Source organism: Pantherophis guttatus, chromosome 15 (genome assembly GCF_059756535.1).
Source record: "Pantherophis guttatus breed Tessera chromosome 15, ASM5975653v1, whole genome shotgun sequence".
In the NCBI taxonomy this organism is placed as follows: Eukaryota; Metazoa; Chordata; class Lepidosauria; order Squamata; family Colubridae; genus Pantherophis; species Pantherophis guttatus.
The window spans coordinates 7,284,353-7,301,971 of NC_142077.1; the positions used below are offsets into that span (position 1 = coordinate 7,284,353).

Genomic DNA, 17,619 nt, shown 5'->3' on the forward strand with positions numbered 1-17,619 from the left:
GCTCGGAGTTTCTGGTCTCTATGGTGCCACTCGCTTGTGCCAAAATACTTTCTTTGTGGGGGGGGTTTAGGGATGGATGGGATGGGGGAAACCCTGATACTCAACTTGACTCCCCTTCATACATTAAGACACCGTAGGGTTTGCCTGCATTTTCCTCTCTGGTTTAGCATGTTATCTGACCCCAATTTTCACTTTATAAACCACGATTGTTGGCTTAGCATGTTATAGGTGCCTTTCCGACTTATTGAGGTTGGCTTCTTCCTTTTGTTGACACATGCAATTTCCTACTTGCAGGAGAATTTCCAAATAGGGTAGAAATCTGGACCAAGTTTACAAACCACCTGGGTGCTTGATCTTATCAGTTAGTTGGAAAAAGCCATCCTGATTTTTTTTTTTTGCTACCTGAGGATTATTTAACACAGCTCTCCTGCTGCGTCTGAAATGAGCTGGAGAGCAGGATCTGGCCTTATTCACATGACACTTAACTTACATATTGAATTAACCAGGTTTAGGAGGATGAAGCTGAATCGAGCGTGGGGTGCAGCTGCCAGAATTTAACAGTAAATTGGAAGGGACCTTGGAGGTCATTTAGTCCAACCCCCTGCTCATGCGGACCTATACTAGGGATTCGAACCACCGACATTTTTGATCGACAAGCTCAGCATCTTAGCCACAATTTGAACTACATCCTCAGTTTGTTCCCTTGCAAGTGCAAATGGGGGGCCACGAGCACCGAGCAAAATTTATTAGTTTCAAAGCCGGTCACCCTGAAAGTATTTTTCCCCTTGCCTTGTTGGGGGAATGGCACTCCTCCCTCTAGTCTGTTGTTCTATGATTTATATTGTTTAAAATTATTTTTCATCCCCCTGCCCTCCAACCTTTAATAGTAAATTGCTTTAATGAGCCCAATGCCAAGGCTTTTTAAAACCTATGGAAGTTTTTTTTAGGGTGTGCCAACTTAAGTCTATTTTCCACTTCAAGAGGAACCAATTTGTGGTACAGATCTAGACAATGGAACTTGTCTGGGTGAATAAAGCCCACTTTCCGAAGCTTTTTTTTTAAAAAAAATCTTGAAATGAGCCATTCAACCATGATGCGCAAATTAACGATTTACATGACATGACACCAAGAAACCGGCTGTTTTTGTGGTGCTTTTTATTGCTTTTTATAAAATTAAATAATTTTTAATTTTATTATATAAACATATATATATATTATATGTTATATAAATATATAATTATATAAAATAATTATATCATTTTAATAAATAAATATATATTATTATAATTTAATTATATAAAATAATTATATTTTAATAAATAGTTAAATAAAATTAAAACCGATTTTATATTGGTTTAATTGAACTGCGCCTGGCAAGCTCCCAATTTAATTTGAACAGGTTTTGATTTTGGCGCCATTCTGGCTCCACCCCCTTTCTCCTCCCCCCCCCCCCGCTCTTGGCCCTCCACCTGTTGCTATGGCGCAGGCTCCTACCGCCTCGCGTTACAGTAGCTTGCTTTGTCAGCCAGGCTCTCTCAGGAATTCTGGGAGTTGAAGTCCACAGGTTGTAAAAGAGCCACATTTGCCCACCCCTTAATTTGACTACAGAAAGGAGTGGGCTCTTTTTTTTTTTTTCTTTTCCTTCCCCTCCTCTCCCTTCCCATTGGCTAACCGAACTGATGATAAGCTTATTAGTCAACTTGGAAGGAGGGAGGATTTCCTTTACTGCTATTGGCCAACGCAGCCCATCATTCACAAGTGTCAGACGTTGAGGGTGGGTGGGTGGGGGGCGGAACCGCCGTTTTTTGTTTTTTTTTCTTCCCCCTCCTCCCCTCCTTGGCTTCCCAACCTCATCGTGGACTTCCCGAGGCGGCGCATGCGCGCCCCTCCAAACGCGCTCACGCACACGCGAGAGGGGCTGCGCAGGGTCACGTGATCCGACGCCAAGATGGCCGCCGCCGCCTTCTTGTTTTGATGAATAATCTCCGTGAGGGGAGGCAGCGGCTGAGGGGGAAAGTGGGGCTCCGGCGGTCGCGCGTGGGCGGGAGTTGGGAGGCGCGGGGGCTTCGGCCGGTGAGCCTTTGCCTCCCCCCGCCCGTCTAATTCGGGCCAGGGGGGTTTCCAAGCGAGGGGGGGGGAGGTGGTCGTCAGGGCCAAGTGTGTGAGGGGGGGAGGGGAGACCGGGTGGGCCTTCCCGCCAAGAGAGAGGGGGAGGGGGTGTTGTTGGTCGCAGCGGGCCTGGTGGGGAGGGGAAAGCGAGGGGGTGTGGGGAAAAGGCTCCCTATGGGACCCCCGGGGCTGCTGGCGCATCCACGAGGCTCGGGGGAGAAGCAGCAGCGGGGGGGAGGCCCCAGGCCCAGCGGCTCCCTTGGGACCCCCGAAGTGGAGTGAGGGAGCAGCCCCAGTCTGTGTGTGGGGGGGGTGTCTCTATACAGGTGGGGGGCGGGGAGAGGCCCTCAGGACAGGTTAGGCCAATAGGGCAGGTAGGGCTTGAGCCCCAGATGCAGCCAGGCTAGGCCGCAAGGGAGGAAAGAAGGAAGCGCTTGCATGCAAAAGGGAAAGACGGGGAGCCCTTCTGACGGGGTGGCGGCCATAGGACGCTCCCAACCCCGGGATTAGAGTGGTGGTGGTGGTGGTGGGAAAACCAGTTTAGATAAGCGAGCAGGGTCTGGAAGAAGAGGAGGAGGAGGAGCAGGAAGGAAGGAAGAAAGGAGGGAGGGCGGGCGGGCAGTGGATGCAGTTCAGGCGGTACGAAGCCTGGAGGAAGGACCCAGTGGATCTCTAAAGGCAGATCTATATCTATTTGGTGTTGGGGGGGACGGACGGAAGGACAGGGTTGCTCTTAAACCTCTGACTATGCACTTCTGAGAGCTCCTTAGGGAAAGAGGCAGCAACCAGGAATAGGGGTTAACTGAAAGCCATCTCCTCCTCCTCCTCCTCCCTCCCTCCATCCATCCAAGCATCTCCCTCGAGGGAAGCAAGCGGAGTCCTCCTCCCCACCCCCCCAAACGCCTTTCACCATTAAGAGGAAAACTATGGAGGAGTTGAGTGCTGATGAGGTAAGTTTTGTGTTTCTCTGTGTGTTTGTGTGTGTGTGTGGGAGGGGGAGCGAAGATGATAACTAGGAATGTGTGTGTGTGTGGGGGGGGAGCGCAGATGATAACTAGGAATGTGTGTTTGTGTGTGTGTGGAGCGCAGATGATAACTAGGAATGTGTGTTTCATTTATTGTCATTGCACATGGTATGACAAAATTAAATGCTGTCTTCCGTGTACATTAGAACTATAAAGATAAAGACACAAACGTACATCTTTCACATTCAGTATAATTGAAATTGAAAACCCCTGATACTGCATTAATATTGCACTGTACAGTAGAATTCAATATAGTTACTGCTCTGGGATAGAAGCTGTTTTTCAGCCTATTTGTCCTTTGTTTTTATTATCCTGTACCGTCTGTCAGATGGTAATAGTACAAAAAAAAAAAAGGGTGGCCAGGATGAGATGGATCTTTAAGAATGTTTTGAACTTTCTTAAGGCATGGGAGCTATAAAGTTCTTCCAAAGTGGGGAGAGGGCAGCCAATGATCCAATGTTTGGTTGTGCTGAAGGTGGTTTGCACAGACCTTTTATAGGTACAAGAGTTGGGTAGGGGAAGTGAAGGGTTCTGTACCTTGGGATGAAGTTGGTGGGGTTGTCCTAATTCCTCCTTTTTTTTGTATCTGCTCACTAAGAATAGAATAGAATAGAATAGAATAGAATAGAATAGAATAGAATAGAATAGAATAACAAGAGTTAGAAGGGACCTTGGAGGTCTTCTAGTCCAACCCCCTGCTTAGGCAGGAAACCCTCCACCACTTCAGACAAATGGTTATAGTCAAGGAAGATTTTAGAATTTATTTCTGGTCAAAAACCAAGTTTGACAGTAACCAGGTTTTTGTTTTTTGTTTTTTAAAAAAGGCAGTATTTTCAGGGGGTTTTGTTGCTATTTTAAAGATGGTTTTTTGGGGGGATAGGACAAAAATGTCAGGGAGCTTAGAAAAGGCTCTTGAATTTCCAAACCCCCCCCCCTCCCTGGGGTTTTGTAAATCTTTGTAACTTTTGAGAGTCCAGGACTGAGCTGACAGCCAGGAAGGTAGCAGAATGTGTAGTTCCATTAACAGGTCTGCCTATGTGGAAATATTAAATTAACTTTTTTTTTTCAAATGAAGAACTTAATTACTTCCATGTGACAAGGTTATTTATTATATGACTAGGAGGTTGTTGGTTATTAAGAGGGTGAGGTGTTCTTGAGAGTATTTCCTGTCTTGAAGGATGTCCTGTATTTTACTCAGGCTTAGTATGTTGTGTTCAGCTTTATAAAATATTTTAAAATGATTGCAACTATGCAGGGAACAGGCGGTATGTTGTAGCACATCATGTTTTATCCATTTCTCTTCATTCTAGTCCTAATCTTTTCTTCCCCCTTTTCTTCATACAATGGAATGTGTATGTTACCAATTAAAACAGATGTTGAAAATCTGATCTATAAAATATTTATATTATATTTATATTTGAGCATCTGTTGCACCTTTTTAATACATTTGTATTTCTGGTTTATGTAGTAGCCTAACAAGACAAGATGAAGAGCGCACAAAAATTCTACCTTATCTGTTCTAAGAAGGGGGACTTCCCTCCTATGAATAAACTATCATGTGTAGCTTTCATCTTAATGAGTCTTATACCAGTGCACAGTAAATTCCTAAAACAAAACTAGAATTCACCCTTTCAGAAAGAAAAAGCAGTACTGAAATATTAGGTGAAATCAGAATCAAACAGAGGAATAACGAGTGTGAGTAAATTCTGTGGTTTAGGAAAGCCTTCTCTAACTTTGCTTCCTTTAAGATAAACTGGATTTAAGCTTCCATAATTCCCAGCCAGAAGGTATTTGGGTGGAGAAAGGTGATTTAGGAACTGTGATCAAAGGGTGAAAAATCTTGGATACATAGAAAACATGCTTTACTAGACCAGGTCACTGGCTGCAATCCTTACCTTTGATAGCAGGATTGGCCTATAACCATGAACTATGGTGTCTAAGCCCAGTTCAAACTATGGTTTGAAGGCAATCCAGTTTAATTACAGATAGTCCTTGACTTAAAACTGTTTAGCGACAAGTTACGACATCACTAAAAAAAAGTGAGTTATGACTGTTTTTCACCCTTACAACCATTACAGCATCATCATGGTCATGTGATCAAAATTCAAAACTCTTGGAAATCGACTCATATTTATGACGGTTGCCGTGTCCCAGCTGATCCCCTTTTGCAACCTTCTGACAAGCAAAGTCAATGGGGGAAGCCAGATTTGCTTAACTGTGTTACTAATTTAACAAGTGCAACTTAACAACTGTGGCAAGAGAGGCCTTAAAATGGGGCAAAACTCGCTTAACCAATGTCTCAGTCACAGAAGTTTTGGGCTCAGTTTCATAAATCAAGGACCAACTGTACTAATCCTGGTATGTCCAACCTTTTGGGGGAAAAAGTGTGGATGGAAATTACGAAAAGGTACGGGACTGGATAGCTGGGAAAAATAGTGTTAGTTTGTGGCATAGTTCTATAAACCCTGGTATCCAAACTACTAATCAAGCTGCATTTTGTGAGCACTTTGTGTGCGCGCGCACAAATTAAATGGAACAATTTACAGCATGTTTACCTACGTGTTAAGTTGTGTGTGTGCTGATGGTTTATCCTAATTAGCCAAGGAAAAGATCCACTATGCTCAGCTGCAGAAGCAAAAACCTAGGAGTAATTTAGGAATATTGAGTGTCCTGCTTTGACAATGGTATCACACTTGGGCTAGGAATGCAGTGATTAATTGGAAGGGAGTGTGTTATTGCTAAGTGATTCTCTCCCACCCAACTACTCCTCTGTAAACTAAGCAGTGAGAAGTCAATGTGGGGGGATCTGCTCTTGCGGGACAGGAGCCAATCAGAAAGCAATCAGTACAGAGCTGGAAGGGACCTTGGAGGTCTTCTAGTCCAACCCCCTGCTCAGGCATTTCAGACAAGTGATTGTCTAGTTCAGGGGTCAGCAACCTGTGGCTCTGGAGCCGCATGTGGCTCTTTTATCCCTCTGCTGCGGCTCCCTGTTGCTGGTCGGCTCCACAATTGATAGGGCTTTCGGTTAGGACAGGTAGAGGAAAAAGGACACTGTGCTAGGAGGAGAACTCTATGGTGGGGGAACCGGACTTTCGATCGGCTCCAGAATTCAACGGAGGCTTCTGGTTGGGACCTTTGTGGCTCTTTGAGCGTTTAAGGTTGCCGACCCCTGGTCTAATTTCTTCTTAAAAGCCTCCAGTGATGGAGCCACCCACAACTTCTGAAGGCAAGATCTTCTACTGGCTAATTGTCCTCACTGTTAGGAAGTTTCTCCTTCATTCCATGTTGCTTCTCTCCTTGATTAGTTTCCATGTCCAACCTACTTGACCGCTAGTTTAAAAAGGCTACTGAAACCCATCCGCAATTGTTTAGACACAATTGCCAACGTGTACCCATTTATTGGAGACAAGTTGCACATAAATTAGAGATTTGAATTCGTCTTTACACTTATCAGCACTCTAGTTTGGCCTTCTGGCTGGAGATGCAGTGGGGATCCATTCCAAGCGCTCTCAAGGTTGTTTGTTACGCATCTTGCTTGCAGGAGGAGATATTTTCCCAGTAAGAGATTTCTTGGGAAGATCCTCCAGAAGTAGGTTAGATCGACCTTTGCTAGGTACCCTTGAAGCATGGATTATTTCTGTGTGGGACACTCTGTGCCCCGATGCAGAAGGTGCTTAAGAATTGTTTCCAAATACAAGATTTGGCCATGGAATTACGGATGCCACATAGGGGCGTATTTATCCGAGTGGTGGAATTCCTGCCGAACCGCCTGGAACTACCTCATGAGGTGACTTGAGGGAACCTCCCTGGGGTTGGGTGAGAGAAAAAGACAGTAATGTTCAGGAATATCATAGAGGCGAAAAATAAGTATAAACAAGAAGGGATCTGTGCTGTGTGTTCAACCTGCAAATGATCGGTACTCCTATTGCATATAGAACTGGACGTTTTGTGGTCAGCTTCAAAAGATCACCTTTAGTTTTTTTTTCACCACCCCCCCCCCAACATGCTGGATTGTATCGTCTTTCCATTGGGGGAAGATCAGGTTGCAACAAACAGGCATCTTAATGCAAAGTCATTCCACAGCTCCCAAGCCATCAAGATGACGTGTTGGCTGCTGGGATGAAGGTAATAATTTACCAAGCGTTTGCTGTTGCAATAAGAACTTATCAGCTGCACAATGAGGCCCATTGCCAAGGACTTGCTCTCTGCCTGCCGTAGAAGGGTGGGTAGGCAGGCAGGCAGGCAGGCAAGGCAACCTTTCCAACAGAGACACGGAAGAGAAAAAGACGGGGTCGCTGGTGCATCCTGATTGGAATTAGAATAGCAGACTGGGGGGGGGGGTTTCTAACGCAGGTGAAAGACTTATACCGAATCTCAGGTTGGCCTATTTAAATAAGGCGGCTTGTATTATTTTTTTTCCCCCTCCTCTGGGCATGCTTTGTGCTAAACCCTCATGCGTTTTATGCGCAGCCTATTTATGTCTGAATAGGGCCTGCAAGCAAACCACAAGTTTGCTTAATTTCTGTCCCTGTCCATCTCAAACTTTTGTGAGCCACTGGAGAAGAGCAAGTTAGATTATTTGCTGGCTAATTGACTTGCAGCCTCAAAATCTCCACAGTGGGAGAAAGCATCCTGGGGGCGAACAGGAAGCCAAGGGAACAAAGAGCCCTGGGGAGGGATGGAATGAGAAAGGCCCATTGTTATGCCAGCCCTTGAGAAGGGGAGGGAAACACTTTCTCTGACGGTCCCTTTTGGCCTGGCACTTTCCCTGAGTATATTGGGAAGCTTGGATAGAAAGCCTGGCTTAACTACATTGTTTGATTTATAATTCTTTCCTGAGTGCAGAGAACTTGACTCTTGAGAGGGGTCCTTGGTGCTCTCGGAGCTGGCTTGTTTTCTTGCAGGCGTTTCATTACCCTAACTAGAGTGCAGATGTTACATAGTTGATCCTATCTTCCTTTCCTTTCCTTTCCTTTCCTTTCCTTTCCTTTCCTTTCCTTTCCTTTCCTTTCCTTTCCTTTCCTTTCCTTTCCTTTCCTTTCCTTTCCTTTCCTTTCCTTCCCTTCCCTTCCCTTCCCTTCCCTTCCCTTCCCCTCCCCTCCCCTCCCCTCCCCATCTTCCTTTCCTTTCCTTTCCTTTCCTTCCGTTTCCTTCCCTTCCCCTCCCGTCCCTTCCCTTCCCCTCCCCTCCCTTCCCCATCTTCCTTTCCTTCCCTTTCCTTCCGTTTCCTTCCCTTCCCTTCCCTTCCCCTATCTTCCTTTCCTTCCCTTCCCTTCCCCTCCCTTCCCCATCTTCCTTCCCTTTCCTTTCCTTCCGTTTCCTTCCCCTCCCTTCCCTTCCCCTATCTTCCTTTCCTTTCCTTTCCTTTCCTTTCCTTTCCTTTCCTTTCCTTTCCTTTCCTTCCGTTTCCTTCCGTTTCCTTCCCTTCCCCTCCCTTCCCTTCCCTTCCCCTCCCCTCCCTTCCCCATCTTCCTTTCCTTCCCTTTCCTTCCGTTTCCTTCCCTTCCCTTCCCTTCCCCTATCTTCCTTCCCTTCCCTTCCCTTCCCTTCCCTTCCCTTCCCTTCCCTTCCCTTCCCTTCCCTTCCCCATCTTCCTTTCCTTCCCTTTCCTTTCCTTCCGTTTCCTTCCCCTCCCTTCCCTTCCCCTATCTTCCTTTCCTTTCCTTTCCTTTCCTTTCCTTTCCTTTCCTTTCCTTTCCTTTCCTTTCCTTTCCTTTCCTTTCCTTTCCTTTCCTTTCCTTTCCTTTCCTTTCCTTTCCTTTCCTTTCCTTTCCTTTCCTTTCCTTCCCTACCCTCCCCTTCCCCCCTCATTTGAACCCTAAGGTACAAATCCTTCCTTCCTACCTACCTACCTACCTACTAGCACTGATGATATTACCTAGTTAGAGTCATGAAACACATGCAAGAAAAAAAGCAAGCTCAGAGAGCACCGAGGACTCCTCATGTCAACCCTGAGCTACAAATTTTCTCCTTTATCGAAACTTGAATCTTATTTTTTGACCTGACCTGGAGGTTTGGCGATTTCAGTATTCCGATCTTTTCTTTTAATGGGAAACTGGATCAAACCAGTCCTGCTTTCTCAGTCTTTCAGAGTACCTGAAACTTCACAAGGGGGTGGAGCCTTGTTGTTCCCGTCTATCTTGGCAAATGTGCATAATGTCTATTATGAATACAACAATATCTGTCGTACTTTCCCCCTCTCTCTTCCATCCTTTCCTGCTGTCTGCGTAATGCCTTTTTGAGTGACCAGTCTAGGGTTTTTATTATAAGGTCAATCACCCTGGGAGCCTTTCAGGCGAGAAAGAGAGGACATGCTTTAAATGGTAAATAAGAGTAGCTAATTTAAGTTGAGGGGGACACGGTGGCTCAGTGGCTAAGATGCTGAGCATGTCGATTGAAAGGTCGGCAGTTCAGCGGTTCGAATCCCTAGTGCCGCGTAACGGGGTGAGCTCCCGTGACTTGTCCCAGCTTCTGCCAACCCAGCAGTTCGAAAGCACGTAAAAAAAAAATGCAAGTAGAAAAATAGGGACCACCTTTGGTGGGAAGGTAAGAGCGTTCTGTGCGCCTTTGGCGTTGAGTCATGCCGGCCACATGACCACGGAGACGTCTTCGGACAGCGCTGGCTCTTCGGCTTTGAAACGGAGATGAGCACCGCCCCCTAGAGTCAGGAACGACTAGCACATACGTGCGAGGGGAACCTTTTATCTTTTTAATTTAAGTTGATTGGGTAAAAGACTAAGCTCTGGGTTAGTCATTTCAGTTATGATGCCTCTGCTTGTAGGTGGAATAATATCCCCTTTTCCAGCCATGACTGGACAGCTCTCATCTCATTACTTCCTGTGGATAAGCCCTGAGCGCTTCCCGCCCATCTTTATATTGTGTCACCAAATGTTTCTACATCTCCCAATGGTCCCAGAAGAGGAGTTGTGGCATGGAAAAACAGAAGTCATTGAACAAAGGTCAAATAAACCTTTTACGCGGAAGTGGTTCAGAATTAGGGTTAGATGAAGTTTGGGGGTAGTAGCATACAGTTTCTGATGGGAGCGTTCCCTAACAGTGCCAGTTTAAAAAAAATAAAATAAAATTTCAAGTAGCTCATTCAGAGCCCTACTTCAAGCCAGTTTTAGGTTTAATCCTTGGCAATCTCTTGAAAGGAGCCCTGATCTGAATTTTAATCCTGGAGAGCTCTTCCTAGAGTTAGATGAAGGATGGTTTGATTGATTGATTGATTGATTGATTGATTGATTGATTGATTCGATTTATATGCCGCCCTTTTCCAGAGACTCAGGGTGGCTTACAATGCATTAAGCAATAGCCTTCATGCTTTTTATATATACCTGCTTAGTAGGGCTTTCGCCCCCCTAAGCGGTGTTCTTTTTTATACAAAGTCAGCTTATTGCTCCCACAATCGAGGTCCTCATTTTACCTGCCTCGAAAGGATGGTAGGCTGAGTCAACCTAGAGCCTGGTGAGATTTGAACTTGCAGTAATTGCAGGCAGCTGGTGTTACTTAACAGCACTTTAGTCTGCTGCGCTACCAAGGCTCTTACTCCTCATATTGAAGCAATGCCCCTCGTTGCCGTCTCTTGAGCTTTATGGTTGACTCCTACTTTGTATCTCGACACCTGATCGTTCCAAATTGAGCAGGAGAAACACTGACCGAAAGTTCTCAAGAACGTTTGTTGAGTTCTGGGCAACTCCCAGATGTAGGGACTTCCATAACTCGCCAGCATTGAGCCTACTCAATAGGAGTGGGGTAGTTGAAGGCCTTACACCCAGGCCGTACAAAGATTAGGAATCATTGGATTAGCCAGTCCCGTGATTTGGCCAAGGATAAGTCCGTTTTTAACATTTTTAAAATGTTCCTTTTTAACGTATTTTTCTGGCCAAGAAATATCCAGCCTGAAGGGCAGCAGACTTTATTCAAGACAGGCAGGAAAATAATAATTTCAGCCTACTTTCTATGAGTTGAGTCAGCTTTCAGTGACATTCTTGATAAAAACAAACTACCTTGACCTAAATTTTGGTCAGTGGCCGCATCTTTTTATTGTGGTACTTTTCTGTGCTTCCTGCAACGGGCTTATAACCCTCTTTCTCTGTGAGTCATCCAAAGTTGTGTCATCTTCCTGTAGACAAAACACTCCAAGTCCATAAGGTAAAGGTAAAGATTCCCCTCGCACATAGGTGCTAGTCGTTCCTGACTCTAGGGGGCGGTGCTCATCTCCGTTTCAAAGCCGAAGAGCCAGTGCTGTCCGAAGACGTCTCCATGGTCATGTGGCTGGCATGACTCAATGCCAAAGGCGCCCGGAACTCTGTTGCCTTCCCACCAAAGGTGGTCCCTATTTTTCTACTTGCATTGTTTTTTTACCTGCTTTTGAACTGCTAGGTTGGCAGAAGCTGGGACAAGTCACGGGAGCTCACCCCGTTATGCGGCACTCGGGATTCAAACCGCTGAACTGTCGACCTTTCGATCGACAAGCTCAGTATCTTAGCCATTGAGCCACCGCGTCCCTTGCCACAAGTTCATAACTTTGTGCTAAATGTTGCCACCAACACAGAGTGTCCTATCAGTTATTCCAGAAATAATGAAATTTTCATACGGGCAGTCTTTGATTTAGGACCACAATTGAGCTCAAAATTTCTGTTGGTAAGCGAGACAGTTGTTAAGTGAATTTTGCCCCATTTTATGACCTTTTCTAGCCATAGTTGTTAAGGGAATCACTACAATTGTTAAATTAGTAACAGCTGTTAAGTGAAGCTGGCTCCCCTACTGACTTTGGTTGACAGAAGGTCAAAGGGGATCAAATGACTCCCCGGGACACTCTGACCGTCATAAATATCTCTCAGTTGCCAAGCGCCTGGATTTTGCTCACCTGACCTTAGGGGATGCTGCAATAGTTGTGAGAGTGAAAAATGATCCTAGGTCACTTTTTCAGTGCCGTCGTAACTTCGAACCGTCACTTAAGCAAATGGTTGTAAGTGTATAATGAGTGAGCCTCTTGAGTTCTGCTCCCTTCAACCTGGATAGGTGGACTTTTTAACTTGTGAAATGTACGTATTACAGAACGGAAACAACACATCTTTCATTATGAAAGATTTGAAAACCTTTCGCCCACTTTGGGGCGTCGGATAACGTGGGCAAAGTGGGATTTTAAGAAAGGAGCTTGTGAAAAGCTACCTTCCTTTTTGCCCCTTACAGAGGAACTACTGAGTCTGTCATCTGCACCCCCATAACTGTCTGGTTTGTTTCTGCAACCCAACAAGACAGACAGAGACTTCAGAGGATAATTAGAACTGCAGAAAAAAAACATGGCTACCAACCTGCCTTCCATGGAGGACCTGTCTACTGCACGAGTCAAAAAGAGGGCTGGGAAAATATCTACAGACCCCTCGCATCCTGGACATAAACGGTTTCAACTCCTACCCTCAAAATGAGGCTGTAGAGCACTGTACACCAGAACAACTAGACACAAGGACAGTTTTTTCCCCGAACGCCATCACTCTGCTAAACAAATAATTCCCTCAACACTGTCAAACTATTCACTAAGTCTGCATTACTATTACTATTAGTCTTCTCATCATTCCTCTCAACCATCTCCTCCCACTTACGACTGTAACTTGTTGCTGTATCCTTACGATTTATATTGTTTCCTAGTATGATACGATTGCTTATTTGTTCCCTATGACTCTCATTAAGTGTTGTCCCTTATGATTCTTGACGAATGTATCTTGTCTTTTTATGTACACTGAGAGCATTTGCACCAAAGACAAATTCCTTGTGTGTCCAATCACACTTGGTCAATAAAGAATTCTTCCTTCCTTCCTTCCTTCCTATCATCCATCCATCCATCTATCTATCTATCTATCTATCTATCTATCTATCTATCTATCTATCTATCATTGTTTCCTAGTATGATTTGATTGCTTATTTGTACCCTATGACTATCATTAAGTGTTGTACCTTATGATTCTTGACGAATGTATCTTGTCTTTTTATGTACACTGAGAGCTTATGCACCAGAGACAAATTCCTTGTGTGTCCAATCACACTTGGCCAATAAAGAATTCTAAGTCTAAATACTAAATACAAGGATGGGAGAGAGTCTTTCTCTCCCAGGTTCAAAAGATGAAAAAGCAGGATGGGTTGGACTTGTTGCGTAAGGCTTTAAGGGAGACCTTGCTTGGTTTCTAATAATAGAGCTTCCTCTGAGCAGAGGCATGGACACCGCAACATGTTTTCCTCATGTGCTGTATCCATTTCCGGGAAAATGTTGTTTGTGATTCTCTCGGGGAAGGGGGACGGGTGGTGGTGCGTGGTTAAGAATTTGGAATTTTGGAATAAAAATGGCTCTTTGCCAGTGACAAAGCCCGTCACTGGGGCAGATGAAGGTATGGTTTGAAGTGGGTCGAAGCTGTTTGGAAGGGTGTTGAATGGCTTCCTGAAATTTGGAATTCTTATTAAACGTTCTGCCTTTGACCTTCTACCCTGGTCGTCAGGTCTGTTTTTGAAAGCCAAGGCAGACATTGTCCAAGACCTTCTGGAACTCTGAAGGTCTGAAATCCAGTAGCATTAGCAATTGCACTTAGATTTATATACCGCTTCACGGTGCTTTTACAGACCTCTCTAAGCGGTTTACAGAGTCAGCCTCTTGGCCCCCAACAATCTGCGGCCTCATTTTACCCACCTCGGAAGGATGGGAGGCTGAGTCAACCTTGAGCCAGTTGGTCAGGATCGAACTGCTGGCAGTGGGCAGTTAGCCTGCAATACTGCATTCTAACCACTGGGAAGGAACGGGGTGGGGAGGGAGGGAGGCAGGAAGATAGCAATAGCACTTAGACTTATATACCGCTTCACAGTCCTTTACAGCCCTCTCTAAGTAGTTTACAGAGTCAGCCTCTTGGCCCCCAACAATCTGGGGCCTCATTTGACCCACCTCGGAAAGATGGAAGGCTGAGTCAACCTTGAGCCTGCTGAGATTCGATATGCCAAATTGCAGGCAGCCGGCAGTCAGCAGAAGTAGCCTGCAATACTGCACTCTGACCACTGTGCCATCGCGGCTCTTCGTAACTCACGGTGTTCCTGGTTTTTATGCAGATCCGTCGGAGGCGCCTTGCCCGGCTTGCTGGCGGACCCTCTTCCCAGCCCACCACCCCACTTACGTCTCCGCAAAGGGAGAACCCCCCGGGGCAGCCGGTCCCAGCGTCGTCTTCAGGGGCACCCCACAACCTTGGGCTCAATGTTCACAGTATGACCCCTGCTACCTCTCCAATCGGTGCGTCAGGTAAGCCACTGCCAGCTTGATGCCAATTCTCCAGGATAGATTGGAGGTGAGAAAAACCGTGCCGGCTTTCCCTTTTTTTCGTGGGGTTCTCGAGAAATCTTGGCTTTTCCTGCAGGGCCAACATGGGACGTGTGAATTAGGGTTTAACAGAGCTGTAAGGAAGCTGCCGGGCTTCCTTGTCATTTCGTGGAAGCGAGCAAGAAAGTTTAAAGAAATTAAATTAAATGCTGGGTTTGAGCATTGCGCTCCGCCGTCGGCCAGATTTTACAGCCTATCATGGCTTGTTTCAACGCTAAACTGAAACCATACAAGCCATCTTCGAAGCAATGCGGGAAGCCAGGCAGCTCCTGTCTGAATATGAGAGTGGGGTAACCTGGCTAGTTTTGACAACTACAGTCTCTCCCATAGAGATTGCTGTAGCCTGCAGAACAGCTGGCCTTGAAGGTGAAGGAACTGGCTGCTTAGCCAAGCAAGCCATGCAGCTGCCTCCTCATTCCTTTCCTCCCTCCCTCCCTCCCTCCCTCCCTCTTGCTGTCTGCTTAAGCAGCCATTCAGCAGATTGACCTTGTCATTGAGAGGTGATATAACAATCGAGGTTTCTCCATGCGCAGCCTCTCCCTTGGTTTGGCCTCAAATCGGTTTGACCCACTTGGAATGTCAGGTTCATGTTTACCGAGAGGAGAGGAACATGTTTAGAAAGAGTTGGGGGATAATTGCTCTTAGGACAAATTACTGAGTATGTAATTTGTGTAGATGTATGTGTGTGTGTGTGAGAGAGAGAGAATGCCACACACACACATACATACATACTGTTCATTCCAGAGCTAAAACATTTTAAGTGCTTGATTAATTGGGATGTGACACTGAATTAGAAAGAAGGTTCCTTTCTTTCCTTTTATCTTATTAACACTCTTAAATGTGCTGCCTGGCCTGTTAAAGCCAACTTGTTCCCACAGGGTTTAAAAATAGTCTTGATGGCACACTAAACTATAATTTTAAAAAAAAATTATTTACAAAGGCTTTGATGCCACTTCAGTCACTGAGATTCTAAGCAGCTCGCAGGAAAGAGAAGACTTATTAGTATTTAAGGTTTCGTTTGACACCTTCGCCGTCCTACAGTTCCCAATGTTGTCAAAATAGCCAAACTGACGGGGGATGATGGTAGCAGAGTGATTACAATTGAGGGGGACGCTGTATTGGGATGGTTGGTTGACCTACAGAAAACCCTTGCCTTATGTGAGAAGAACAGATAGGATTTTTTTTTAAAAAAATACTGTGCTTCCCTGAAAATAAGACCTTTTATTCATTTTTGCTCCAAAAGACTCATTAGGGCTTATTTTCTGGTTAGGTCTTATTTTTGGGAAAACACAGTGCTAAATGCGCTCATATGGCTGACAATCTTAACTAGGGCTTATTTTGGGAGGTAGGGCTTATATTACGAGCATCCTAAAAAAATCATGGTAGGGCTTATTTTCCAGTTGGGTCTTATTTTCGGGGAAACACGGTACATGCTGGCATTCCATTTGAACTTGGATTTCTTGTTTCTTTACGCTTTAAACTTAAATGTTTGCACCAGCATCAAGTTAATTCACAGAAATTGGCTGGAGGAGTAAAAAATGGAAAATGGGGGAGGTATAGTGGAGAACATAAATCTCCACTAAACATAAATTTTCCTTGAATTTCTAGTCGTGCTTCTCTATCTAGGTAAGTTTCAGAAGAAGGGATGCTCAGAATTCTTAGCAATGGCCTTGCCGGCTAGGGAATTCTGGGTAGTAAAGGCCACACATCAGAAAGATTGCAAGGTTGGGAAACACCGAGTAGCTTCCGCTTTCGCTTTGCTGACTTCCTATTCTGAGCCATATATCGCCGTCCACTTGATGAAAGCAAGGTGCACTAATGAGAGAAAAGTCCTCGATTTACAACAGTTCCTTTAGTGATCATTCAAAGTTACAACATCGCTGAAAAAAAGCGGCTTATGACCATTTCTCACACTTACAACATGGTCATGTGATTTAAGTTCGGATGCTTGGCAACAGATTCCCCTTTATGACCGTTGCAGTGTCCCGGGTCACGTGATCGATCCCCTTTTTGCGACCTCCTGACAAGCAAAGTCAATGAGAGATGCTGCAACGGTCGTAAAAAATATCCGAGTCCCTTTTTTCGGTGCCGTTGTAACTGTTAAGGATATTATTGAGTTACGCCCGAAGTTGTGGTTTATAAAGCAGAGTGCCGTTAAGAGTTTTACGCATGGAAACGTTTTGAGAGTAACTGTGAATAATATACAGACAAACTGGGTTTTATAGTATTTTGCTTTTAGGGAAAAGCAAAATCATGGTCCTTTAACAATCCAAGTCTTAGCCATATGAAGTGCAATATAAGATCAATCCAGGGATATAAAATCTTCTTACCAGTTTGTAGAAAAATACAAGGAACAGTCAGGAACAATATAAAAACAGTTCAAGAAATAAATAAATTCCGGGAGGCCGATCCACCCGCCAATCGGCTTTTTTCTTATTTTCCTCCCCAAAAACTAAGGTACCTCTTATACTCCGAAAAATACAGTAAATCCTTCCATTCCCTACCATCATCCCATCAGAGCTGAAGAAGCTTCTTGGATGAGAAGCGAAACGCATTCAAAAGACCCCCCCAAAAAAAACCAACCCAAGGAAGTCCAGTTTCCTCCTGAAAAAGCACCTGGACGACCGAGAATCTCTACAGACTTTTAGGGAACAGATTATCGTCTAAAAGTGTTTTTCCCTTCCAGCTTCAGGCTTGTGCATGTGGGCACACTGGGAGTGGAATTGACTAAAATTCCTTCCTGTCCTCTTTCCCGAAGGTGTTGCCCATCGCAGTCAGAGCAGCGAAGGTGTGAGTTCGCTCAGCAGCTCGCCCTCCAACAGCCTCGAAACGCAGTCCCAGTCCCTTTCCCGGTCCCAGAGCATGGATATCGATAGCGTCTCCTGCGAGAAAAGGTACGGGGTGGGGGGGACCCTCATCCGGTCTCTGGCTCAGGATAGCCTTGGATAGACGTTCCCCGAAAGATGCTTAGCGTAACCTCTTGGGATTTTACCCAGCGTCTCTTTATCTGATGTGGACAGTTGTAGGAGGATTTTATTCAATTGATATGGACCCATCTCACTCTGGAAAGCGGCCCTGCAGTTGGAGCTCATTTCCCACCATAGCTAGCATGCCTGTGGCAAAAGA

General features: G+C 45.2%; 1 protein-coding gene across 2 annotated transcripts in view; it reads left to right on the forward strand.

Annotated features, from left to right (window-relative positions):
- The first annotated feature begins 2,196 nt into the window (after nt 1-2,196).
- UBE4B (ubiquitination factor E4B) overlaps nt 2,197-17,619 on the forward strand; it is a 57,703-nt gene continuing 42,280 nt past the window's right edge. The window contains exons 1-3 of one of the 2 annotated variants that reach the window (XM_034438864.3): nt 2,197-3,059; nt 14,229-14,415; nt 17,252-17,387. In XM_034438864.3, the coding sequence (XP_034294755.1) occupies nt 3,036-3,059; nt 14,229-14,415; nt 17,252-17,387 (347 nt within the window). In that variant the 5' untranslated portion in view covers nt 2,197-3,035. The remainder of the gene's footprint in view (nt 3,060-14,228; nt 14,416-17,251; nt 17,388-17,619) is intronic. The other variant, XM_034438863.3, reaches the window with a different exon arrangement.